Below are 21,463 nucleotides of genomic sequence, written 5' to 3' on the forward strand. Positions count from 1 at the left end.
TTTGGAAAAAGTCTGGTAAGTATGTTTGCATCGTTTCAAATCAATTGCAAAGAAGTACTAAGGCCTATTGACAGTTAATAACGAGTTTACCAATGACAAGCGGTAATCCTGACAAGCGACAGAGTTAGATTGGTCAACTCACTTGTGTTGTGCTATACGTCCTTTCCTTGTGGGACCCATGCCTTAGATTTTATATGATTTTAAAAATAGGGTATTTTCAAATGAAAGTTACAGTTGTTAGGATCAGGTGCCGTTTTCGGCCACCTCGACTTATATGGACTATACCATTATTATGATAGGGGTGTGGTGTATTAGGTTTTATGTAGAGAAGGGTGTCTATTGAACGGGAAGACTATACAATTGTTCTGTTATGAACATACAGTACAAACAACAAGGAACAATACAGAACATCAAAAACTAGCAAGCATATACTTTTTATAAGGCATGTTATTAGTAGGTAGTATACTGTGTTACGGAATGCCTTGTAACAATATTACTATATTAACTAGGCCTGGTAGGTATACTTACTTACTATATAAAAACTAAACTAAACACTACAGTATAATCAAAATTAAAACATATTAAATACTATGTTATGCCTATCTGAATATAAACACATTAAATTTTAGTACAATCGGATTCTAAATTAGAAAATCTTAAATACAACTACAATACAATCGGAATTAAAACATGTTAAACTACAATGCAACTAAATACTACAGCAAAATCGAAATCAAAACATGTTAAACTTCAAAATAAACTAAACTAAATAGTACAATCGGAATTAAAACATCCTAAATACTACAATACAATCGAAATTAAAACATGTTAAACTACAAAATAACTAAACTAAATATCACAATCGGAATTAAAAAATCTTAAATACTACAGTACTTTCGATATTAAAATATCCTAAATAATACATACATTACAATCGGTTAAATTTCCTACACTCTATAATGTTGTGAAATATGTAAAAGAATGTTGGCAAATGGATTCTAATCGGCCCAATCCTATCGGTAGATTAATCGTATTTTTTATTTACAAGGGATAAATCCCAACAACATGGGTTTGCACCCAAGAACCTGACATCGGACGAGCATAATTGAAGATTCATTGACATAATTATATGTTTCTTGTTTTACTGATCACCTGATACATTTACATTTAATGTTAAATGTAAATAAATGAAACGAATGTAGACACAGAAACAAAATGGTAACAGATTCATTAACGTAAAATTACCGTAAAATTAACGTAATTATATGTATTTTTGTTTACGACGACTCGGCTATAGTTGGACTTATAACAACGATTATTCTATGTACCTTTATGGCAAGCCTCAGCTGTCTGAAGTATTCAAAATATTATATTATTATATCATTTTTTTATTATATTATATATTGTATTGTAATGAATTATACGTTTTGCATTATATTACTTGGTTTAAGCATTATATTATATCTATTTCTAATATATTATGTGAAAAATGTAACAAATTATTGACTTTTTGTATTATATTATTTGGTTTTAGCATTATATTATGAACATTTAATATTATATTATTAATAAAATACATTATATTATAATATAATTGTATTATATTAAACGCATTTACTTTACTTTATAACATACAACATTATTATATTATACGGATTCGTTAGTTATATTATTATTTTGTATGATGTTTATTATACGTCACGGCTTATTTTAGTTCTTCTAACTCTTTCTCTCCCTCCCCCTGTTCACTAGCAATCAGCGGCCGGCAGAATCTGAATTGTGTGACTGTTGAAGAATAACTACGTACTAGGCCTAGCCTAGGCCTACTAGGGGATCTAATAACCTAGACAAGTGACCAAGGATCACCGGACAGCTACAACTAATACTACAATACAATAATACTACTACAATAACTACTACTGCTACTACCTAGGCCTAGCTAGTGAGTAGTAGGTAGCTACTACTAGGCTCTAGGGCGTATGTATGATGTTAACTGGGCCTAGGCTAGGCCTAGAGGCCTACTAGTACTAGGCTAGGCCTAGACTTAAGTTGTAGTAGGCTAGGGCCGGGCCTGCTGCCTTAGGCTAGGCTACTACTACTACTACTAGGCAGCCCATGATGGGTACGAGTAAGCCAAAATTTTGGATATATGTAAACCAAAATTTGGGTACGAGCGTGTTGGCATGGCATGGGTACGGGTTGACCTGTATCCTTCTAGCTAATCGTACTATGCCTAGGCCTCAAGTAAGTCTACGCTACCCAGTCCGGCTACAATATGGTCTATTGTTTTATAGCTTTATTGATAGCTGGGTTCAAATCTGGGTTGGGACGGCTTTTTCTCATTCTAAAACAGATTTCCTTATCATAATAAAATAATATATGAATTTATTTGTAATATTGTAATGTATACATAATATAAGTAATTGCCATTGCCTTTATTACTATTAATTATGTATTATACGGTTACCCCTTAATTATACTATAGTATAATTTCCTTGTTATATTTTATTCCTAATTCTACAATTTTGTCTTTCACAGCACAAATTTATCATACTGAATCATCACACACCAAGTCTCATAAATCTCTACTGTATTTGTCCAAGCTACTCCAGCTACATTGTATTGCCTTGAGGCTAAACTACACGGTATACTGGCACTACCATCATTCCTGGCTCGTCAACCAGTACCACATAAGCACAGTTTCAGTTTATTTACCATTTCAATTTCTGAACATAAGAGATGAACAACTTATATGGATGGATAACCATAAGAGCGAAGCTCGTTTACTGGTCACCCGTTAGTGCAGTGACATTACAGACAACATAAAGACAGGACAAAGGTGCAATACTTAACAAGACATGTGAACACTTGTGTTTGCAACCCCTTGGATAAAATAATATATTTATATAATGGAGAAAGTTAGATATTATATTATTTCTTTTTGATCATACAATGATAATTTTTAAATTACTTCTTAAGAAGTCATACTACTGATTCAAAATAGTGACTTACACCCTGTGGTCAAGGCTTTATTTGCTCTTATGCTTATTTCCTCCAACATACAGAGTACATAGGACTTTTTTTATTCATAACTGTTGAATTGTTTCCCAATACATAGTACCTATTGGTATTATATCTAAAAATACAAAGGCGGCTAACACAGATAGTTCCATATATACAGTACTCTTTTATAAATAAATGTATCTCTCCAAACTACTCCCAACTACCTAATCTAAAAATAGTACTATTAGCATACTACTATACACTTTGTAGACAAGAAATAAGTTGTATACACCTACAGGACTTATGGTAGTGCAGTCGATCGCCCTCTCACTGGCCCGGTCAACATAATCTATACCTAGATTATTACAGTAATTAAAGTACAGTATTACAGAGTTTTTTTTTTGTTGCAGAAATCAAAGTTATGTGTATAGAAAGCAGTACTCGTATTAAAAACTAAGCAGGTTGCAGGTCTTGAACGCAAACTGGCAGGATATTTTGAATATTTTTTGTTGTTGAAATGATGGAATCCTAACTTCAATTTCCACGAACCCTTTTATTTAAATTTATTTGAATAGACCTCCATGTAAACTCATTAAAGGCTACATGATTGTTTTATATTTTAATATGTGATAGTAGAAAATCATTGTGTATAATGAGGACTATGAATCTGATATTTACTTGCATTCTCATCTTTTTAAATTATTATTTATAATGCCGGTAATGAGTTTAAAATTTAATTATATTGACTATTTTTGATAATCATCATGTCCTTATAAATTCATTTATATTTCTTTTGTGTAATATAGTTCATATATTATGTATTAAGTAAATTGGTAAGGCCCTATACTGTTACTATTTAAGGAAAGTTTATATACACTATTATTTTATGCCTACCAATATTAGTATTAATTGTTTATGTAAATATTTTGTCTAATTGCCTTGATTTTTTGTATAGGCCAATGGCATCAATGTTTTTCTCAAAGCAAATTAGCCTAATAATGCCACATTTAGACACATGATTCATTGATTTCTGATATTCTGTACTTGTGTATGCATTACTAAAATAGTAGTTAATATATTTCATTTATAATGTATGTATAAACATATATTCATATTTTTTTTAACATTTTTAAATTTAAAAATTATTACAATACCTATCTACCTTTCTGATATTGTTACTATTATATAATATTCTTTGAGGCAGCAATAAAAAAAAAATTAGAACAATTAATTTGAGTTATACTGTACTATGTTAGTTCAGGAGATGAAGTGTGTGTGGGCAGAAACTAGTGTGTTGGAGGTTGGTGGTGTGAGGTGTATAGTTGTCACTTTAAGACCTAAATTAGATGTTTTCTGAAGAAAAGAAGTAAGCGCATACGCTTTCAAACAACAACAAGAAGATTCACACAAAAATAATTACTTTCCAATAAAGTAGTATAACAGTGTATATTACAGTACATTGAATAAACTCGAGCGGAATAATAACGCACATAAAAAAACATTCATTTTCTTTTCGAAAAGTGCCCTCTCTAGTTTTCTATTAATTTATTAATAATTATTATTAATTAATGAGTAATATGAACATATTTTTAACATTCAATGCTGGAAGCTGGTTCTACTCCTAACAAAGTTTCATATCTCCAAATTTCATCAACGTATTCAAAGCACTTCAATATTAAATATCACATTTAACATAAAAATTCGGGTTTTGGATAGAATTTTGCTTAAAAACATATACAAAAAACATCGATAAAAAATACTTTTCGTATTCAAAAACATTTGATACTTGGTATAAATGTTCACTATAGGTTGCTCTATTCACAGAAAAAAATTGCATTCATGAACGTTTTTTGTTGGTTGTTTTTTCGAAATAGTTATTAGCTTGAAAAAAATGAGTTGGAATTGTATGGTCTTTCATAAGTGTACATTTTGTAAAAACGTAAATTTAAAAAATCAGTGATATGGCTTGATAGTTATTTTTTGTTTGCAATATGGATGGAGCAACCTATATTGAACATTTATACCAAGTATCAAATGTTTTTGAATACGAAAAGTATTTTTTATCGATGTTTTTTGTATATGTTTTTAAGCAAAATTATATCCAAAACCTGAATTTGTAATGTTAAATGTAATTTATTTAAGCGCTTTGAATACGTTGATGAAATTTGGAGATATGAAACTTTGTTAGGCGTAGATACAGTTTCCAGCATTACATTTTAAAAATATGTTTATATTACTCATTAATTAATAATAATTATTAATAAATTAATAGAAAACTAGAGAGGGCACTTTTCGACAAGAAAATGAATGTTTTTTATGTGCGTTATTATTCCGCTCGAGTTTATTCAATGTACTGTAATTATTATACACTGTTATACTATTTTATTGGAAAGTAATTATTTTTGTGTGAATCTTCTTGGAGTTGTTTGAAGGCGTATCCGCTTACTTCTTTTCTTCAGAAAACATCTAATTTAGGTCTTAAAGTGCACGACAACTATACACCTCACACCACCAACCTCCAACACACTAGTTTCTGCCCACACACACTTCATCTCCTGAACTAACATAGTACAGTATAAGTCAAATAAATTTTTTAATTTTTTTTTATTGCTGCCTCAAAAAATATTATATAATAGTAACAATATCAGAAAGGTAGATAGGTATTGTAATAATTTTTAAATTTAAAAATGTTAAAAAAAATATGAATATATGTTTATACATACATTATAAATGAAATATATTAACTACTATTTTAGTAATGCATACACAAGTACAGAATATCAGAAATCAATGAATCATGTGTCTAAATGTGGCATTATTAGGCTAATTTGCTTTGAGAAAAACATTGATGCCATTGGCCTATACAAAAATCAAGGCAATTAGACAAAATATTTACATAAACAATTAATACTAATATTGGTAGGCATAAAATAATAGTGTATATAAACTTTCCTTAAATAATAACAGTATAGGGCCTTACCAATTTATTTAATACATAATATATGAACTATATTACACAAAGAAAGTATAAATGAATTTATAAGGACATGATGATTATCAAAAATAGTCAATATAATTAAATTTTAAACTCATTACCGGCATTATATATAATATTTTAAAAAGATAAGAATGCAAGTAAATATCAGATTCATAGTCCTCATTATACAAAATGATTTCCTACTATCACATATTAAAATAATCATAAAACAATCATGTAGCCTTTAATGACTTTACATGCAGGTCTATTCAAATAAATTTAAATAAAAGGGTCATAATATGTCTTCGTCTCCAGTTCGTGGAAAGTGAGTTAGGATTCCATCATTTCAACAACAAAAAATATTCAAAATATCCTGCCAGTTTGCGTTCAAGACCTGCAACCTGCTTAGTTTTTAATACGAGTACTGCTTTCTATACACATAACTTTGATTTCTGCAAAAAAAAAAAAACTCTGTAATAATGTACTTTAATTACTGTAATAATCTAGGTATAGATTATGTTGACCGGGCCAGTGAGAGGGCGATCGACTGTACTACCATAAGTCCTGTAGGTGTATACAACTTATTTCTTGTCTACAAAGTGTATAGTAGTATGCTAATAGTACTATTATTAGATTAGGTAGTTGGGAGTAGTTTGGAGAGATACATCTATCTATAAAAGAGTACTGTATATATAGAACTATCTGTGTTAGCCGCCTTTGTATTTTTAGATATAATACCAATAGGTACTATGTATTGGGAAACAATTCAACAGTTATGAATAAAAAAAAGTCCTATGTACTCTGTATGTTGGAGGAAATAAGCATAAGAGCAAATAAAGCCTTGACCACAGGGTGTAAGTCACTATTTTGAATCAGTAGTATGACTTCTTAAGAAGTAATTTAAAAATTATCATTGTATGATCAAAAAGAAATATTATAATATCTAACTTTCTCCTTTATATAAATATATTATTTTATCCAAGGGGTTGCAAACACAAGTGTTCACATGTCTTAGTATTGCACCTTTGTCCTGTCTTTATGTTGTCTGTAATGTCACTGCACTAACGGGTGACCGGTAAACGAGCTTCGCTCTTACGGTTATCCATCCATATAAGTTGTTCATCTCTTATGTTCAGAAATTGAAATGGTAAATAAACTGAAACTGTGCTTATGTGGTACTGGTTGACGAGCCAGGAATGATGGTAGTGCCAGTATACCGTATAGTTTAGCCTCAAGGCAATACAATGTAGCTGGAGTAGCTTGGACAAATACAGTAGAGATTTATGAGACTTGGTGTGTGATGATTCAGTATGATAAATTTGTGCTGTGAAAGACAAAATTGTAGAATTAGGAATAAAATATAACAAGGAAATTATACTATAGTATAATTAAGGGGTAACCGTATAATACATAATTAATAGTAATAAAGGCAATGGCAATTACTTATATTATGTATACATTACAATATTACAAATAAATTCATATATTATTTTATTATAAGGAAATCTGTTTTAGAATGAGAAAAAGCCGTCCCAACCCAGATTTGAACCCAGCTATCAATAAAGCTATAAAACAAAATAGACCATATTGTAGCCGGACTGGGTAGCGTAGACTTACTTGAGGCCTAGGCATAGTACGATTAGCTAGAAGGATACAGGTCAACCCGTACCCATGCCATGCCAACACGCTCGTACCCAAATTTTGGTTTACATATATCCAAAATTTTGGCTTACTCGTACCCATCATGGGCTGCCTAGTAGTAGTAGTAGTAGTAGTAGCCTAGCCTAAGGCAGCAGGCCCGGCCCTAGCCTACTACAACTTAAGTCTAGGCCTAGCCTAGTACTAGTAGGCCTCTAGGCCTAGCCTAGGCCCTAGTAGTTAACATCATACATACGCCCTAGAGCCTAGTAGTAGCTACCTACTACTCACTAGCTAGGCCTAGGTAGTAGCAGTAGTAGTTATTGTAGTAGTATTATTGTATTGTAGTATTAGTTGTAGCTGTCCGGTGATCCTTGGTCACTTGTCTAGATCCCCTAGTAGGCCTAGGCTAGGCCTAGTACGTAGTTATTCTTCAACAGTCACACAATTCAGATTCTGCCGGCCGCTGATTGCTAGTGAACAGGGGGAGGGAGAGAAAGAGTTAGAAGAACTGAAATAAGCCGTGACGTATAATAAACATCATACAAATTAATAATATAACTAACGAATCCGTATAATATAATAATGTTGTATGTTATAAAGTAAAGTAAATGCGTTTAATATAATACAATTATATTATAATATAATGTATTTTTTTAATAATATAATATTAAATGTTCATAATATAATGCTAAAACCAAATAATATAATACAAAAAGTCAATAATTTGTTACATTTTTCACATAATATATTAGAAATAGATATAATATAATGCTAAAACCAAGTAATATAATGCAAAACGTATAATTCATTACAATACAATATATAATATAATAAAAAAATGATATAATAATATAATATTTTGAATACTTCAGACAGCTGAGGCTTGCCATATACCTTTCTGAGATTATTCGATTTATCGATTATGGCAACAATTTTTTTTAACTAAACATAAATAAAACGAAATAAATAAGGATTGATTTTCGAAAAAACATAATTGGTCTGACCAGGGAAGAGTTAAGACAGTATACATTAATTAAAGGAAAGGAAGTACAGATTGTTAACAAGCTTAAATGGGTGGACATGTTGATCATATAGTTAAGAAATACAAGGCTGTTACTGCTTGAGGAAACTCGGTTCTTTGGGGTAATATAAAGCAAGATATTTGTACTATAGAATGTTTATGTTTTACTAATCCAGTGATGTTCTATTTGGGGATATTGTATGTTGGGCCGAATTGAGAAGGTGCTGGGTAGAGCGGGGAAAGCAATTGGTTTGCCTACAGCGAACGGCTTGCCGATGTATTCCATGCTATATTGCAATCATCCTCTTCATGGCGACATTATCAGCTCCGTTTTGCATTTGTTATTATAACGTTTTGATGTAAACGTTCTTCAATTAGAACATGTATGTATTTCTACACAGAAACGTTTGAAAACGTGTTTAAAACGTTTTAGAAAAACCAAACCTAAAAACATGTAATGTCAAACGTTTTCATTACGTTCTGGGAACAAAATGGTACAGACATTGACAAAATTATAATGTTTATTTGTTTTACAGTACTGATTACCTAATATAATCAGTAAGTGATATATCTTATTAAAGATCTTTTTTAAATGTACTACTGTGTTATCATTAGATAAAGTATGTTTTATTTGTAACTGGAATAAAAACGAATTTCTTTATATACTTTCTGTATCTATAAATGTGTAAAAATTATTCAATATCCACCTTATTAGGGAATCCACCTAATATCAATATTAGGGAAGGATACCTAAAAATTATATAGAAATAAAGAGCCATAATATACTGCCATAAAAAGCCATAAAAACTGAAATTAATTCGACAGCATGCAGGGCTTTGTTGCTGAAACATAATGCACTAAACAAAAGAACAAAAGCAGCAGTATTTTAACACATTATCACACTCAATTAATAAATAAATTAATAAATGGGACACCCCTATTTTCCTATCTTTTTATAATGGTATAGTCCCTACAAGTCGAGGTGGCCGAAAACGGCACCTGCAGTTGTTATAGTGAACTGGTAGCACCGACATGGCATCGTAAACGGCTCTTTTTCAAGTTCAAGTTTTTTTATTCATATCACTGTCGCAGCCGAAGCTTAATTATTGTGTATTTACATTAAAATGTATAAAACGATAAAATGGTATTAGCTCAGCCCAATCCATTGTAGGGCTGGTCCTCATATTTAATTCGTTTTATATTTCGAAGTACTAAGTGCAAATTCCGGGGACCTTGCAGTTCTATTTAAAAAATTGTCTTCTACACCCCAACCATGGTCCTGTAGACTTCTAATATTTTGTTTCATATTTCAATGTATAATAATTTCCGTGGACCACACAACCCTTCCTGACAGCCTACCCCACTGAACAAATTATGATTTTCAGATGGAGCAACAACGTAGAAAAGTAATAACACTTTCTCGAAGCGAAACAGCGGATCTTCAGGATGGTGTGTCATTTATCCATAGATCTGAAAACCAAAAGTTTATAATATTCAAAGATTCTGATGAGTTCACAGCATGCAAAAATGTTTGCAAACATCAAGGTGGTAGCTTTGCTGTTGATATGGAAGATATGACGAATTGGTAAGTATAATCAAAAGTTCTTTGGTATAATTCCTACGCAACAGTACAACGACATTATAATACCTATAATAATACTGTAGTACGGGTTATTATGTCTTCCAGCTCGATATTTGTGCAAAAATAGATTTTTTTAGCTAACTTTGTTATTCTTGAGATGCTGAATCCACAAAAGTTAGGTGCCATTTTTTTCGACCACTCCTTCATCCGCCATTTTGTATTTCAAAATGGCCGACGTTTCACACTAAACTTGGTCATCCATGGTATCATTGGAAAGGAAATGTAATACTGATTATTTTATTCCATTACACCCATATCAATAAACGCATAGTTACATAGTTATTGCGAAATAAAACAAATCACGTGACCAATAAAGGTCAGAAGGTCAAAATGCAATTTCTTATTCTGAATACAGTTTTACTAATATCTATTCTATTTTACTTTTTGTATTGTCATAATTTTCCAATTATGTAAATAAATTGTTTTTAAATGTTCCTTGTTGTTTTTTCATGCTAATTACTTTCTTATTTACATACATCTGTCCTATTGGTATATAAGTACTTTAGGCGTTGTTTTCTGTTCTTCTTCTGATGAGAATAGTTTCTCGAAACATGTCACATTTTAAGGCAGTTTGCCTATTCATTAAATCGCTATACTCATTTTAACAATGACAAAAGTAGTCTCCTTCGTATTTAATACGGTTTTTCTTATTGCTTTTACAATTCATTCAAATATTTGTTTGATTTTCATTCTACTTTGTTATTGTCCATTTATATGTTTTATATTATATTATATATTATCTTAATACTAAATAAGTACCGTACGGTACTGGATTACACTTAACTTCAATGTCAAGTTTCCGAGTTATTTAATTTAAAATCAAAATAACTATAGTTCGTGAACAAAGGTGAAATAAACTGTTGTCAAGTCACATCTTTGTTTTGTTTCGTTGGATAGAAATTCTGAATCTATTATATTTTTAGTAGTTTACATTTCTGTTTTTCGTAAAAAGAAAAAAATGCTAATCATTTGTATTTTTGTCAAAGCGAGTACCACACAATATAAAGCCATCTGTGCACAATGCCAATGTTAATTGGCATGCCTTTCCCTTTGAACCTCAGATGAAGTGCAGCAGCAAACAGAATGTTTTCATTTGATATTATTATACAGTGAAAAAATCTTAAGAATTAAAAAAAAATTAAGATCAATTAGTTTTCCTCAAATAAAGTTTACACGAAATAAAGAAAAGTCAGTGTCCTACTGCTGCCTTTACAAACTACCAATCGATATTGTAAAGAAACGAATTCGGTGTTTTTAACGTCTAAAGGTTCCCTTTGATTTTTACGTATGGTTTGTGATTATCGCAATATAAATCCTAACTATACGTTGTTATTATTAAAAGTCACATAGAATAAACAATCAAACTATACTTGTTTGTGGTAACTTAACTTTAAGAACTTATCGGAAATAAGGGAAACAAAATCCGCTTTCCAGCAATAATATTCAAATTAGTTTGAGAAAAACGAAATCTTTTAACCACAGACACTTTATAAATATATACCGTATGTAACGATTTCAGTTATTGAATTCCCTTTTATAAATTTGTATTTTAATTTTGATACTTTTACTGCATTTCTCAGTTATATTTATCAAAAATGCAGTGGGGTTTTTTTAAAGAGTGAAGTGCGACCACACACCGGTAGGAGATGGAATCGGCCTTTCAGTCATCGGTGCGTTTTGAATTATTATTATTTTATTGTTCTTGGGCATGATCCTATTGTATCCGTTTGTTGTTAGTATTTGTATTCTTATGAGTATTAGAATATGTCACCGATTTAATTTATATTCAATAAAATTATGTTATCATCTGAAACGGTGGAAGATTATTCGACTATACTTATACACAGTATAGATGAGCTGTTTTCTATCCTGCCTTTATGGTCACACAAATATCCAATATATATAATATAAGAATGTATACATAAATTAATTTAAATAAGCAACAACTTTTTTATCGATTTACTTTATATATATATAGGCCTAGGCTTACAACATGCAACCATGCTATTAGCAGAAAACCATGTTTGAAAAAAACAACATAGACGCCACTGCACTGGATATAGTTATAAATAAAACTACATTAACTCTAGCAGAATTAAGACAAATCTAAATTACTTTCCAAAGTTACGTTTCTGTTTCTGCTGTAGTAGTTGTATGAACTTGCTCAAATAAAAGGTACTAAAATCAATTACTTTACCTCCAAATCATGTTTGCGTCGCAACTAATTTACCTGCAAAGCAATGGTTGTTTGATCTTGTTTCTTACTTGCAATGCGAAAACCGGGCATATCGAGGATCTTGATAGTAAAACTTATCTTATACTGAAGTAGATTCACACACTGAAATTGTTATTATAACCAGATAAATGTTACCAACATTTGAATGAATAAAAAAATACGTAGGGGCCTATTTATCTTTAATATGGAGGAGACCTTTTTTATTGTACATTTAAAAATTGATTTACATAATTGGAAAATTATGACAATAAATAAAGGAAAATCGAATAGATATTAGTAAAACTGTATTCAGAATAAAAAAGCTATCCTACGATACCAAACAGTAAAGTATTTGAGAAAATTAAAATGTTGACCTTTTGACCTTTTGGTCACGTGACTTGTTTTATTGTTAAATAACTATGTAACTATACATTTTTTGATATGGATGTAATGGGATAAAATGATCAGTATTATATTCCCTTTCCGGTGATACCATGGATGACAAAGTTCAGTGTGGAATGTCGGCCATTTTGAAATACAAAATGGCGGCTGAAGGAGTGGTCGAAAAAAATGGCACCTAACTTTTTTGAATTCAGCAACTCAAGAATAACAAAGTTAGCCAATAAAATCTATTTTTAGCAGGGTTGCTAACTTCCATTTTTTATGAAGATTGTGCATTTTGTGACAAAAGCACCAAATTTGGCACAAACCTTCTTTAGGGTATATCTAACAATTCTAGAAGGGGTGCCCAAAAATCAGAACAATTTAACGACGTCATTTGGACCACGCCCTTTTTTTAGTATTACGTAATTAGGTGAAAACTTAAATCTTCGTATATACATACCAAGTTTGGTATCAAATTAAAACTCATGACATGTACATTGCAATACACACATAAAAAACATATGATTTCTCTTCAGACGGAATATATAGGTCAAATAATGTCATTTTCTGTCATATTGAAAGGTATTTCAATCAAAACGTGCCAATATTGTGCTATGTTATGAACATTGTAGTTATAAGAACAACAACATTCATTTTTGTAATACAACTACTAATATATATTTATCCTGTATCAGTTACTTTCCTTTAACATAATATTAGGAACCACTGAAAAAAAGTATATAAAACATATACTGTATCAAACTTGGCTCAATAATCACTGGACTAAGTAAACAGACAAAAGACCATTTGACTGACAATTATGGCGTTAGCATCCATAGCAATACATGGAGGTGATTATCAACTTTACTTTTATGAAATTATTTATCTGGAAACTAACACTTATAATGGTACAGAGTTGCTAGATGACGAACAGGTTCCACGGCATGGATAACAAAGACCAGTGCAAGAAAGACCTGCTGAACGGTACTTGCAGTTCCCTGAGCAATGCAGGCAACCAATTCCTCGATAATTGTTCAGAACTTCTGGTCTTGGATGCTCGAGATTGTGCCAATGAAAGTGCAGTAGTGACAGTTCGTACAATTCAGGATGTAGGTACTACCCAGTACCAAAAATATTTCAAGGAAGTTATTCTCGACAGAAGTGTTGCAATTATTCAACAAGCCATCAAACACCATGGTCAAAATCAGTGTCCAAAACAAAGCGACTGTATATTGCAAGTCAATCTCGTGATGGAGATTTGGAAGACTTCTTCATGCACGAAAACCAGCCATGGCCACCCTCTTTGGCAGTAAATGGAAAGCTTCGACTACCAACTAAGAAGTCTGAGTTGCTACAGCATTTGGAGACTGAAGGCCAGCCTGAACCTCCTACATATTTTGATGTAAAGGTGTTTGACGGAGCTGCTATTGTCCATGCTCTTTCCAGCAACCATGCATTTACATTTGATGACTACGGTGATAAGGTGAGTACATTTCTTTGCATTCAGGATTGTATCTATTGTTTAACCACCATATAATTGGTCACTTCTATATGCGGATCGTTATTCTTGTATCATTTGTATGACAGGTCTTTCTACCGTGGACCAGACAGCAGCTGCAGAATAGTAACAGAATTGATATAGTGTGGGACACTTACAGAACAGATAGTCTTAAGCAGTCTACAGGAGAAAAAAGAGGAAAAGGGGTCAGGAGGAAAGTTGGGGGACAAACAAAGATTCCAGGGAATTTTCCAGACTTTCTGAAAGATCCAGTAAATAAAGAGGAGTTATTTAACTTTTTAACTACAAAGGTGTCTACCCATGATTACTCTGACTGCATCAGGTAAGTTTTATTATGATACATACTAATTTGTTTTGTTTGTAACCAAACGATTAATTTACTTATACAGTTTCATACCAATAATTAATTAAAAAGGCATATTAAATAGTAAGTAATTCTTGATATATGTCCTGTAGGCGAGTCTTTTGTATGTTGACATCTACTCAACCTATGTCAATCTGCGACCATGAAGAGGCCGACTCCAAGATGCGCATTCACATTGATGATGCCTTAAAGAAAGGTAGCAGGGTTATACAGGGCGTACAGTTGATACTGATGTCATTGTTATCCTGGTTGGTATTTTCTGCAATCTAATAGCCTGTTATCCTGGTACGTGTATCTGGGTCGCATTTGGCATGGGTAAGCACTTCCAATATTTTAATATAAATACCATCTGCCATAACCTAGGAGAGGATAAGTCAAGAGGGCTGCCAGTTTTTCATGCATTTACTGGGTCCGATACTACATCCCAGTTCTTCGGAAAAGCAAAACACTCCGCATGGGAGACGTGGAACTCATTTCCAGCAGTTACAGAAGCCTTTCTTTTCATGGCACATCACCCTTTCAAATCTCTAGGAGTCAACTCATCTCAATTCCAGTTGCTAGAGGAGTTTACATGTCATCTATACGACAAGACAAGTACTTTAAGAAGTGTTACTAAGCTAAGACAAGACCTTTTTTCAAGAAAGGCAGGGACAATGGACAACATTCCTCCTACACAGGTAAGGGGAGCTTCCATATAATTGTCAATTGTCGTTTAATAATTTATTATCAGGTTCATGTTTTTCTTTCATTAAAAGGTAACACCAATCTTTAAATTGTTTATTGCAGGATGCACTTTTACAGCATTCCAACAGATCCATATACCAAGCAAGCATTTGGACCACCAGTCTACAGCCACAGCAGAATGCTCCATCACCAAAACCGGCAGTACATGGACACCAGTCTGGACAATACTACCTTAAGCATCCAAGGCATGTAGGGAATTGCTAAAGTGTGGCTGCAAAAAGTTGCCTTTTTGCTCAGGGAACTGCAAGTGCTGTTCAGCAGTGCACTGGTCTTGTTACCCATGCCGTGGAACTTGTTCGTCATCTAGCAACTCTGTACCTAAGTGTTTGTTTCCAGATAAATAATTTCATAAAAGTAAAGTTGATTATCACCTCCATGTATTGTTATGGATGCTAACGCCATAATTGTCAGTCAAATAGTCTTTTGTCGGTTTACTAATAGTCCAGTGGTTATTGAGCCCAAGTTTGATACAGTATATGTTTTATATACTTTTTTTCAGTGGTTCCTAATATTATTTTAAAGGAAAGTAACTGGTACAGGATAAATATATATTCGTACTATTACAAAAATGAATGTTGTTGTTCTTATAACTACAATGTTCATAACATAGCACAATATTGGCACGTTTTGATTGAAATACCCTTCAATATGACAGAAAATTACATTATTTGACCTATATATTCCGTCTGAAGAGAAATCATATATTTTTTATGTGTGTATTGCAATGTACATGTCATGAGTTTTAATTTGATACCAAACTTGGTATGTATATACGAAGATTTAAGTTTTCATCTAATTACGTAATACTAAAAAAAGGGCGTGGTCCAAATGACGTCGTTAAATTGTTCCGATTTTTGGGCACCCCTTCTAGGATTGTTAGATATACCCTAAAGAAGGTTTGTGCCAAATTTGGTGCTTTTGTCACAAAGTGCACAAAAAAAGTGCTAAGTTACCCTGCTATTTGGCACTAATATCGAGCTGGAGCTAGTTTTCCTTACATATGTGACTGTACTATAAGGGCTTTGTGTGTTTCAAGGTTTCTTGCCATTTAATTTCTGACTGTATAAATTTGTGCTTAGACACGCTCCGTATAGATCACACCTCAGTGGGCCAAAACTGGTTAATTCAACGTTATCTGCAAACGTTGAAAGTACGTCGGAAGTGTTGAAAATGAAAGTTTGCATCAACGAAAATGTCAACGTTGATTCAACATAGAAATTATCAACGTTGAAACAACGTAAAATAAGTAACGTTGAAATAACGTCGGAAAATTGTTGAAAATGAAAGTTTGCATCAACATAAATGTCAACGTTTATTCAACGTTGAAATTATTAACATTGATTCAATGTTGAAATTATTAACGTTGAAACAACATAATGATTTAGTTGAATATGAAAGTTTGCATCAACGTAATTTTCAACCTTAATTTAACGTTGGAATTATTAACGTTGTTTTAACATTGAAATTATAAACGTTTAAATAACTTAAATTTCAACGTTGATTTAATGTAAAAATATTACAGTTAATTCAATGTTATCCGCAAACGTTGAAATAACGTTGAACAATTGAAATGAAGTTTAAATCAACCAAAATATCAACGTTGATCCATTGTAGAATAATCAACTAAATTCAAGGTAGAAATTGTTATACTACTAATTGTGTAGAAATCGTTTGCATTTATTATTGTCATGCATTGCGAATTTTTCCTTTTTTTTTCTCATATTATCTTTACATCCTGTTGCACGGTTGGACGGAAGAAAATTAGAATAACGTCCAACACAGCCAATCCTATAGTTAGGAGACACTCATTTTAAAAGACACTTTATTCCTGTTTTTAGTACATTGAAATGCAGTAGGCATGGATGGAAACTTGACCCATCGACAATGTGTTACATTAACCCACCTGATAGTTTCAAACAAGACAACCTCGGTAAGTGCCTTTGCTTGGTTCCCACTTGGATGCAACCCACACGAACGGTTTAAAAGCGTTGATCAATCAACTCACCAGCTACGTCATTGTGTTGTGTCCTAGTGCGAACCAAGCTTTAAGTGTTTTCATTTATTTATTTATTTGACATCAAAAATGTCCTGGGACGCCAAAAGTAAGTCACCATAACATTGTGTCTGGGGCCCTAGAAGAACTTAAGTACATATAATTATTTATCAATATAAATCAATGATTGATCAATCAACTCGCCTACGTCATTGCGGTGTGTCCTAGTGGGAACCAAGCTTTAATCGTTGATCAATCATCTCGCCTACGTCTAGTCATCGTATGTTGCGTCTCAGTCAGATAACTCTATAATTTCTTAACACACAAATTATTCGAATTATAGTTGTTCTATTAAAGTATAATAGGTAAATTAAAGTGAGGTTTATCATTCCATCAATTTATTATTATAGTTACTGAAATGGAGGATGGGTGTCTTACTTTAACCGAATTAACTCCAAAACAACCATGGGAAACAAATCGCCGCAACCCAGAACCAATTGAATTAGAAGAAGTAAAAGTGAGTTTCTAGTCATCGTCTTGCTATTTTTACAGTATTTCATGACTATAAAATGACTAAAATATAATATTGAAACAATAATATAACAAATATATCTGTGCACGAACATGTTTCACACTGAAAACTTCAGATTTCAGGAATCATGAGAGCCAAGTGTAATCAACACAAACTGATATTCTATAGGTCTATACGGCGTTTCATAAGTATAATACAGTTTCAAGCAAATAAAAAACTTGACTACAAATAGTGTATTAGTCCTGTATATTAAACTCTTTTCTCTCCTTTGTGGTTATTGCGCCCACCACCTTTGTTCATGTCATGCCTCATGGGGCTACTAGCCCCATGACCGTTTGTAAGCCTGTCCTTGGTATTTTATTTACTAAAATGAAAACACCTAAATTGTTCGAAAACTTTCCAATAGACGAATGGAATTTCCTCAAAAAAACATACACAACTAGAGAGTACTCCGAGAGTACAAACCTCCGCCTAGTAAAATTCCCCTACATAAAATGTCCCCGGAAAATGTAGGCCTATATTTTTTTACTATTTTTTAGTTCTAAGTGTAAATAGGCTAACTGCACACTACAAAGTTGTGGATGAGAGTTTGGTGTAATGGTTATGTATCCAGCCTCTCACAGTTGAGATTTTAAGGTTTTTTTTTTAATTATTGTTGTATTTCTTTTTTGTTGACCTTGATCTTTGACCTTGACCCTTCAAAATTCCCTCCACAATTATATGATGAATCATTGATCATTGTGGCTAAGTTTGGTGAGAATCGGTTAAAAACTGTGGTCTCTAGGCAGTAAAATAGTTTTTTGTTTGTTGTGACCTTGACCTATGACCTTTTCTCCTCAAATTCGAACTCCTCCGAGCTTTTGGGGATAAAAACTGTGGCCTCCAGGCTGTTCACAGACACACACATACACACACACACACACCCAAACATACAGGGGTGAAAATATAACCTCCTTGGCGGAGGTAATGAAGGAAAAAACTTTCATTTTATAGGCTTAAACAAACTAAAAGGTTAAATATAAAAACAAACAAAAAACTTCCAGTTGAATATTTTTTTGCTTTCAATTACAGTTTTTTCAGATAAATAATAATAATAAATTGTGACATTACAAAGGACATATTCAACGTAAAAAATAAATACATTCTTTTTAAGATAAATTTGTTTGACCTTAATGATGTACGTTAATAATTGCAACAACAAAAAATGTTTTAACAGGTAACATATTTTGCCCATGCATGTTTGAAGTTAAAGTTTGGAAATGTTGTCATGTTCACCGATCCTTGGCTGACGGGCCCGGCATTTGCTAGGAGTTGGTGGTTATTGCATGAGCCACCTGCCGATTGGCTAGATCAACTATCTTCTGCCGATCTTATCTACATCAGTCATCTACACCCTGATCATTTAAGGTAGAATTTAGATTGTTTTAGTCATTTACAACAAATGGCAGGAACGATAATGATATTCACTAAACTAGATAGGAATTTTGTGAACATCCACATATTATATAAACCTGGTTAAATTAATTTTGTTTTTATTGTTCCATTTCATTTTCCATGTTTTGAACCAATATGACCATGCCTTGTTCAGTGATTTCGAGCTCATGCCTCATGGGCGTCGTTTTCGATGCCCGGCATGTAGAACAAACCGGAAAAGAAATTCGTTTTGCCTGTGGCCATCCGACTCTTAAATTCTTGAACTTTGACTCTTGTTATATTGTACTGTGTATTGTGATATTTTGTATATTTTTGTAATCATTTTAATCCAGACCTTTTTATTTGAATTTCCCCGTGTGGGATGATTAAAGAATTTTGAATTGAATTTTGAATTGAATAAATCAAATCAAAATATAGCAACCACATAAAAAAAAGGCGTACAGTAAAGTATGACATTTTTATTAAATGTATTCGAAATAAAAAGTGTTATTATTGAATTAACAGTTATCCTACACTAAAATGTCTTTCCGAGAGAAACCCCAACATACCTATTTATGTTGGCGATACATCTATGCCTGTGTTTTGCAAATTGGGGCGTAGCGGTGTTAAACTTAACAACATCAACATACTTAAGATTGGATCTTGGCACGAGGTATTCACTTTTTTTTATAATAATGTGTCACTATTTTTGTTTATAGTCATATTCTCTTTATGGAAGATTTTAACTAGGAGAATTGGATTAATAAACGAGTTTGAAATCAGAATATAATAGTAATAAAATAATAATAATAATAATACTAAATAAAATATAACTTATGTATGGCTTGCATAGTATACATTTCTGAAACTGTTTGTGTTTATATTTGTGCATCTCGTACTTTGATCGTTTCTTTTTGGCAAAGTGTCTTACAATTTAGGTTATCCCTTGTAGGTCAATAAGGATTTACGGTTTATGATTATGATGGACGGAGTTCATCCAGAAATGGATACATGCCTACTCGTCGACTATAAAGGTACAAAATAAATTTTGAAGTCTGACATAACAGTACCTTAATATAAGCTTACTGCAATGATTGCTCAAATTTACAAAATCATTACCGTCTGTAACCCCAGTTTGTCTCTATGAACATTGATCCGAATTATAAAAAAAAAGGTGGAACCGGTCTTAAAGCTCTCAGACCTTATTTGCGTTTCTCCAGATACAAAGGCATTAATCATTAATTTGATTCATATTTTGTTAACATATTTTGATTTTTGCTTTGTGTAAATAAATGAATGAATTTATTTAAGAAAGCTGAAAATAAAACCATGCAAATGTATATATTTTTTCCAAAGGCCATCTTGTGTTAAACACGGTAGACTGTGCGAGCCCCAATGCAAGAAGTTTACCCACTAACATTGATCTACTGCTGAGTGATTTTGCTGGCGGGGCCACTTGTTATCCGCTTTGCTTCTCTGGTGGTAGTTACACTGGTAAGTAAAGACGGATTCAGTAAATCATATTGCGAACTTTAATTTTACTAGAGTTTGAAAATGTAATAGATTTTTATAGCGCTTTTAACTTCGAAATGAAAGTAATTAAATAGATTTGTTTTTAAATATAAAGAAGGATTTAACAATGAGACCAATAACAACACTAAAACAGCTTACGCATTTTTGGGAACAATAACGCTTTCAAATATGCACTTATTGTTAACACGCATTACAGACATGTTTATCGCAAATTTCGCATTATTCTTCGTTTCTATAGAGCACCAACTCATTGGAATGCGTCTACTTTTAATGTCTATTATTGATCCTGTTTAATTTAAAAATATTTTGTCAATAAAAATGCTGTAACATGTTACTGCTAAAAATGTGCTGTTTTCAAAGAATATCAACCGACCCTAATCAGCTTCTACTAAGACTATAGATTAAGAGGGATATTATTTAGATCATTGAGGTATAAACCTACAGTACAATGTTAAAGAAAGTTAACGAAAACCGTGTACAAT

General features: G+C 32.2%; 1 protein-coding gene across 1 annotated transcript in view; it reads left to right on the forward strand.

The window, feature by feature from the left end:
• LOC140060230 (cytidine monophosphate-N-acetylneuraminic acid hydroxylase-like) overlaps positions 1 to 21,463 on the forward strand; it is a 31,851-nt gene continuing 10,388 nt past the window's right edge. Inside the window, exons 1-8 of the mRNA XM_072106354.1 lie at positions 1 to 15; positions 10,028 to 10,227; positions 17,349 to 17,440; positions 17,914 to 18,020; positions 19,252 to 19,442; positions 19,974 to 20,121; positions 20,401 to 20,482; positions 20,805 to 20,942. Of these exons, the coding sequence (XP_071962455.1) occupies positions 10,028 to 10,227; positions 17,349 to 17,440; positions 17,914 to 18,020; positions 19,252 to 19,442; positions 19,974 to 20,121; positions 20,401 to 20,482; positions 20,805 to 20,942 (958 nt within the window). The 5' untranslated portion in view covers positions 1 to 15. The remainder of the gene's footprint in view (positions 16 to 10,027; positions 10,228 to 17,348; positions 17,441 to 17,913; positions 18,021 to 19,251; positions 19,443 to 19,973; positions 20,122 to 20,400; positions 20,483 to 20,804; positions 20,943 to 21,463) is intronic.

This window comes from Antedon mediterranea, chromosome 10 (genome assembly GCF_964355755.1).
Source record: "Antedon mediterranea chromosome 10, ecAntMedi1.1, whole genome shotgun sequence".
Taxonomy (NCBI): Eukaryota; Metazoa; Echinodermata; class Crinoidea; order Comatulida; family Antedonidae; genus Antedon; species Antedon mediterranea.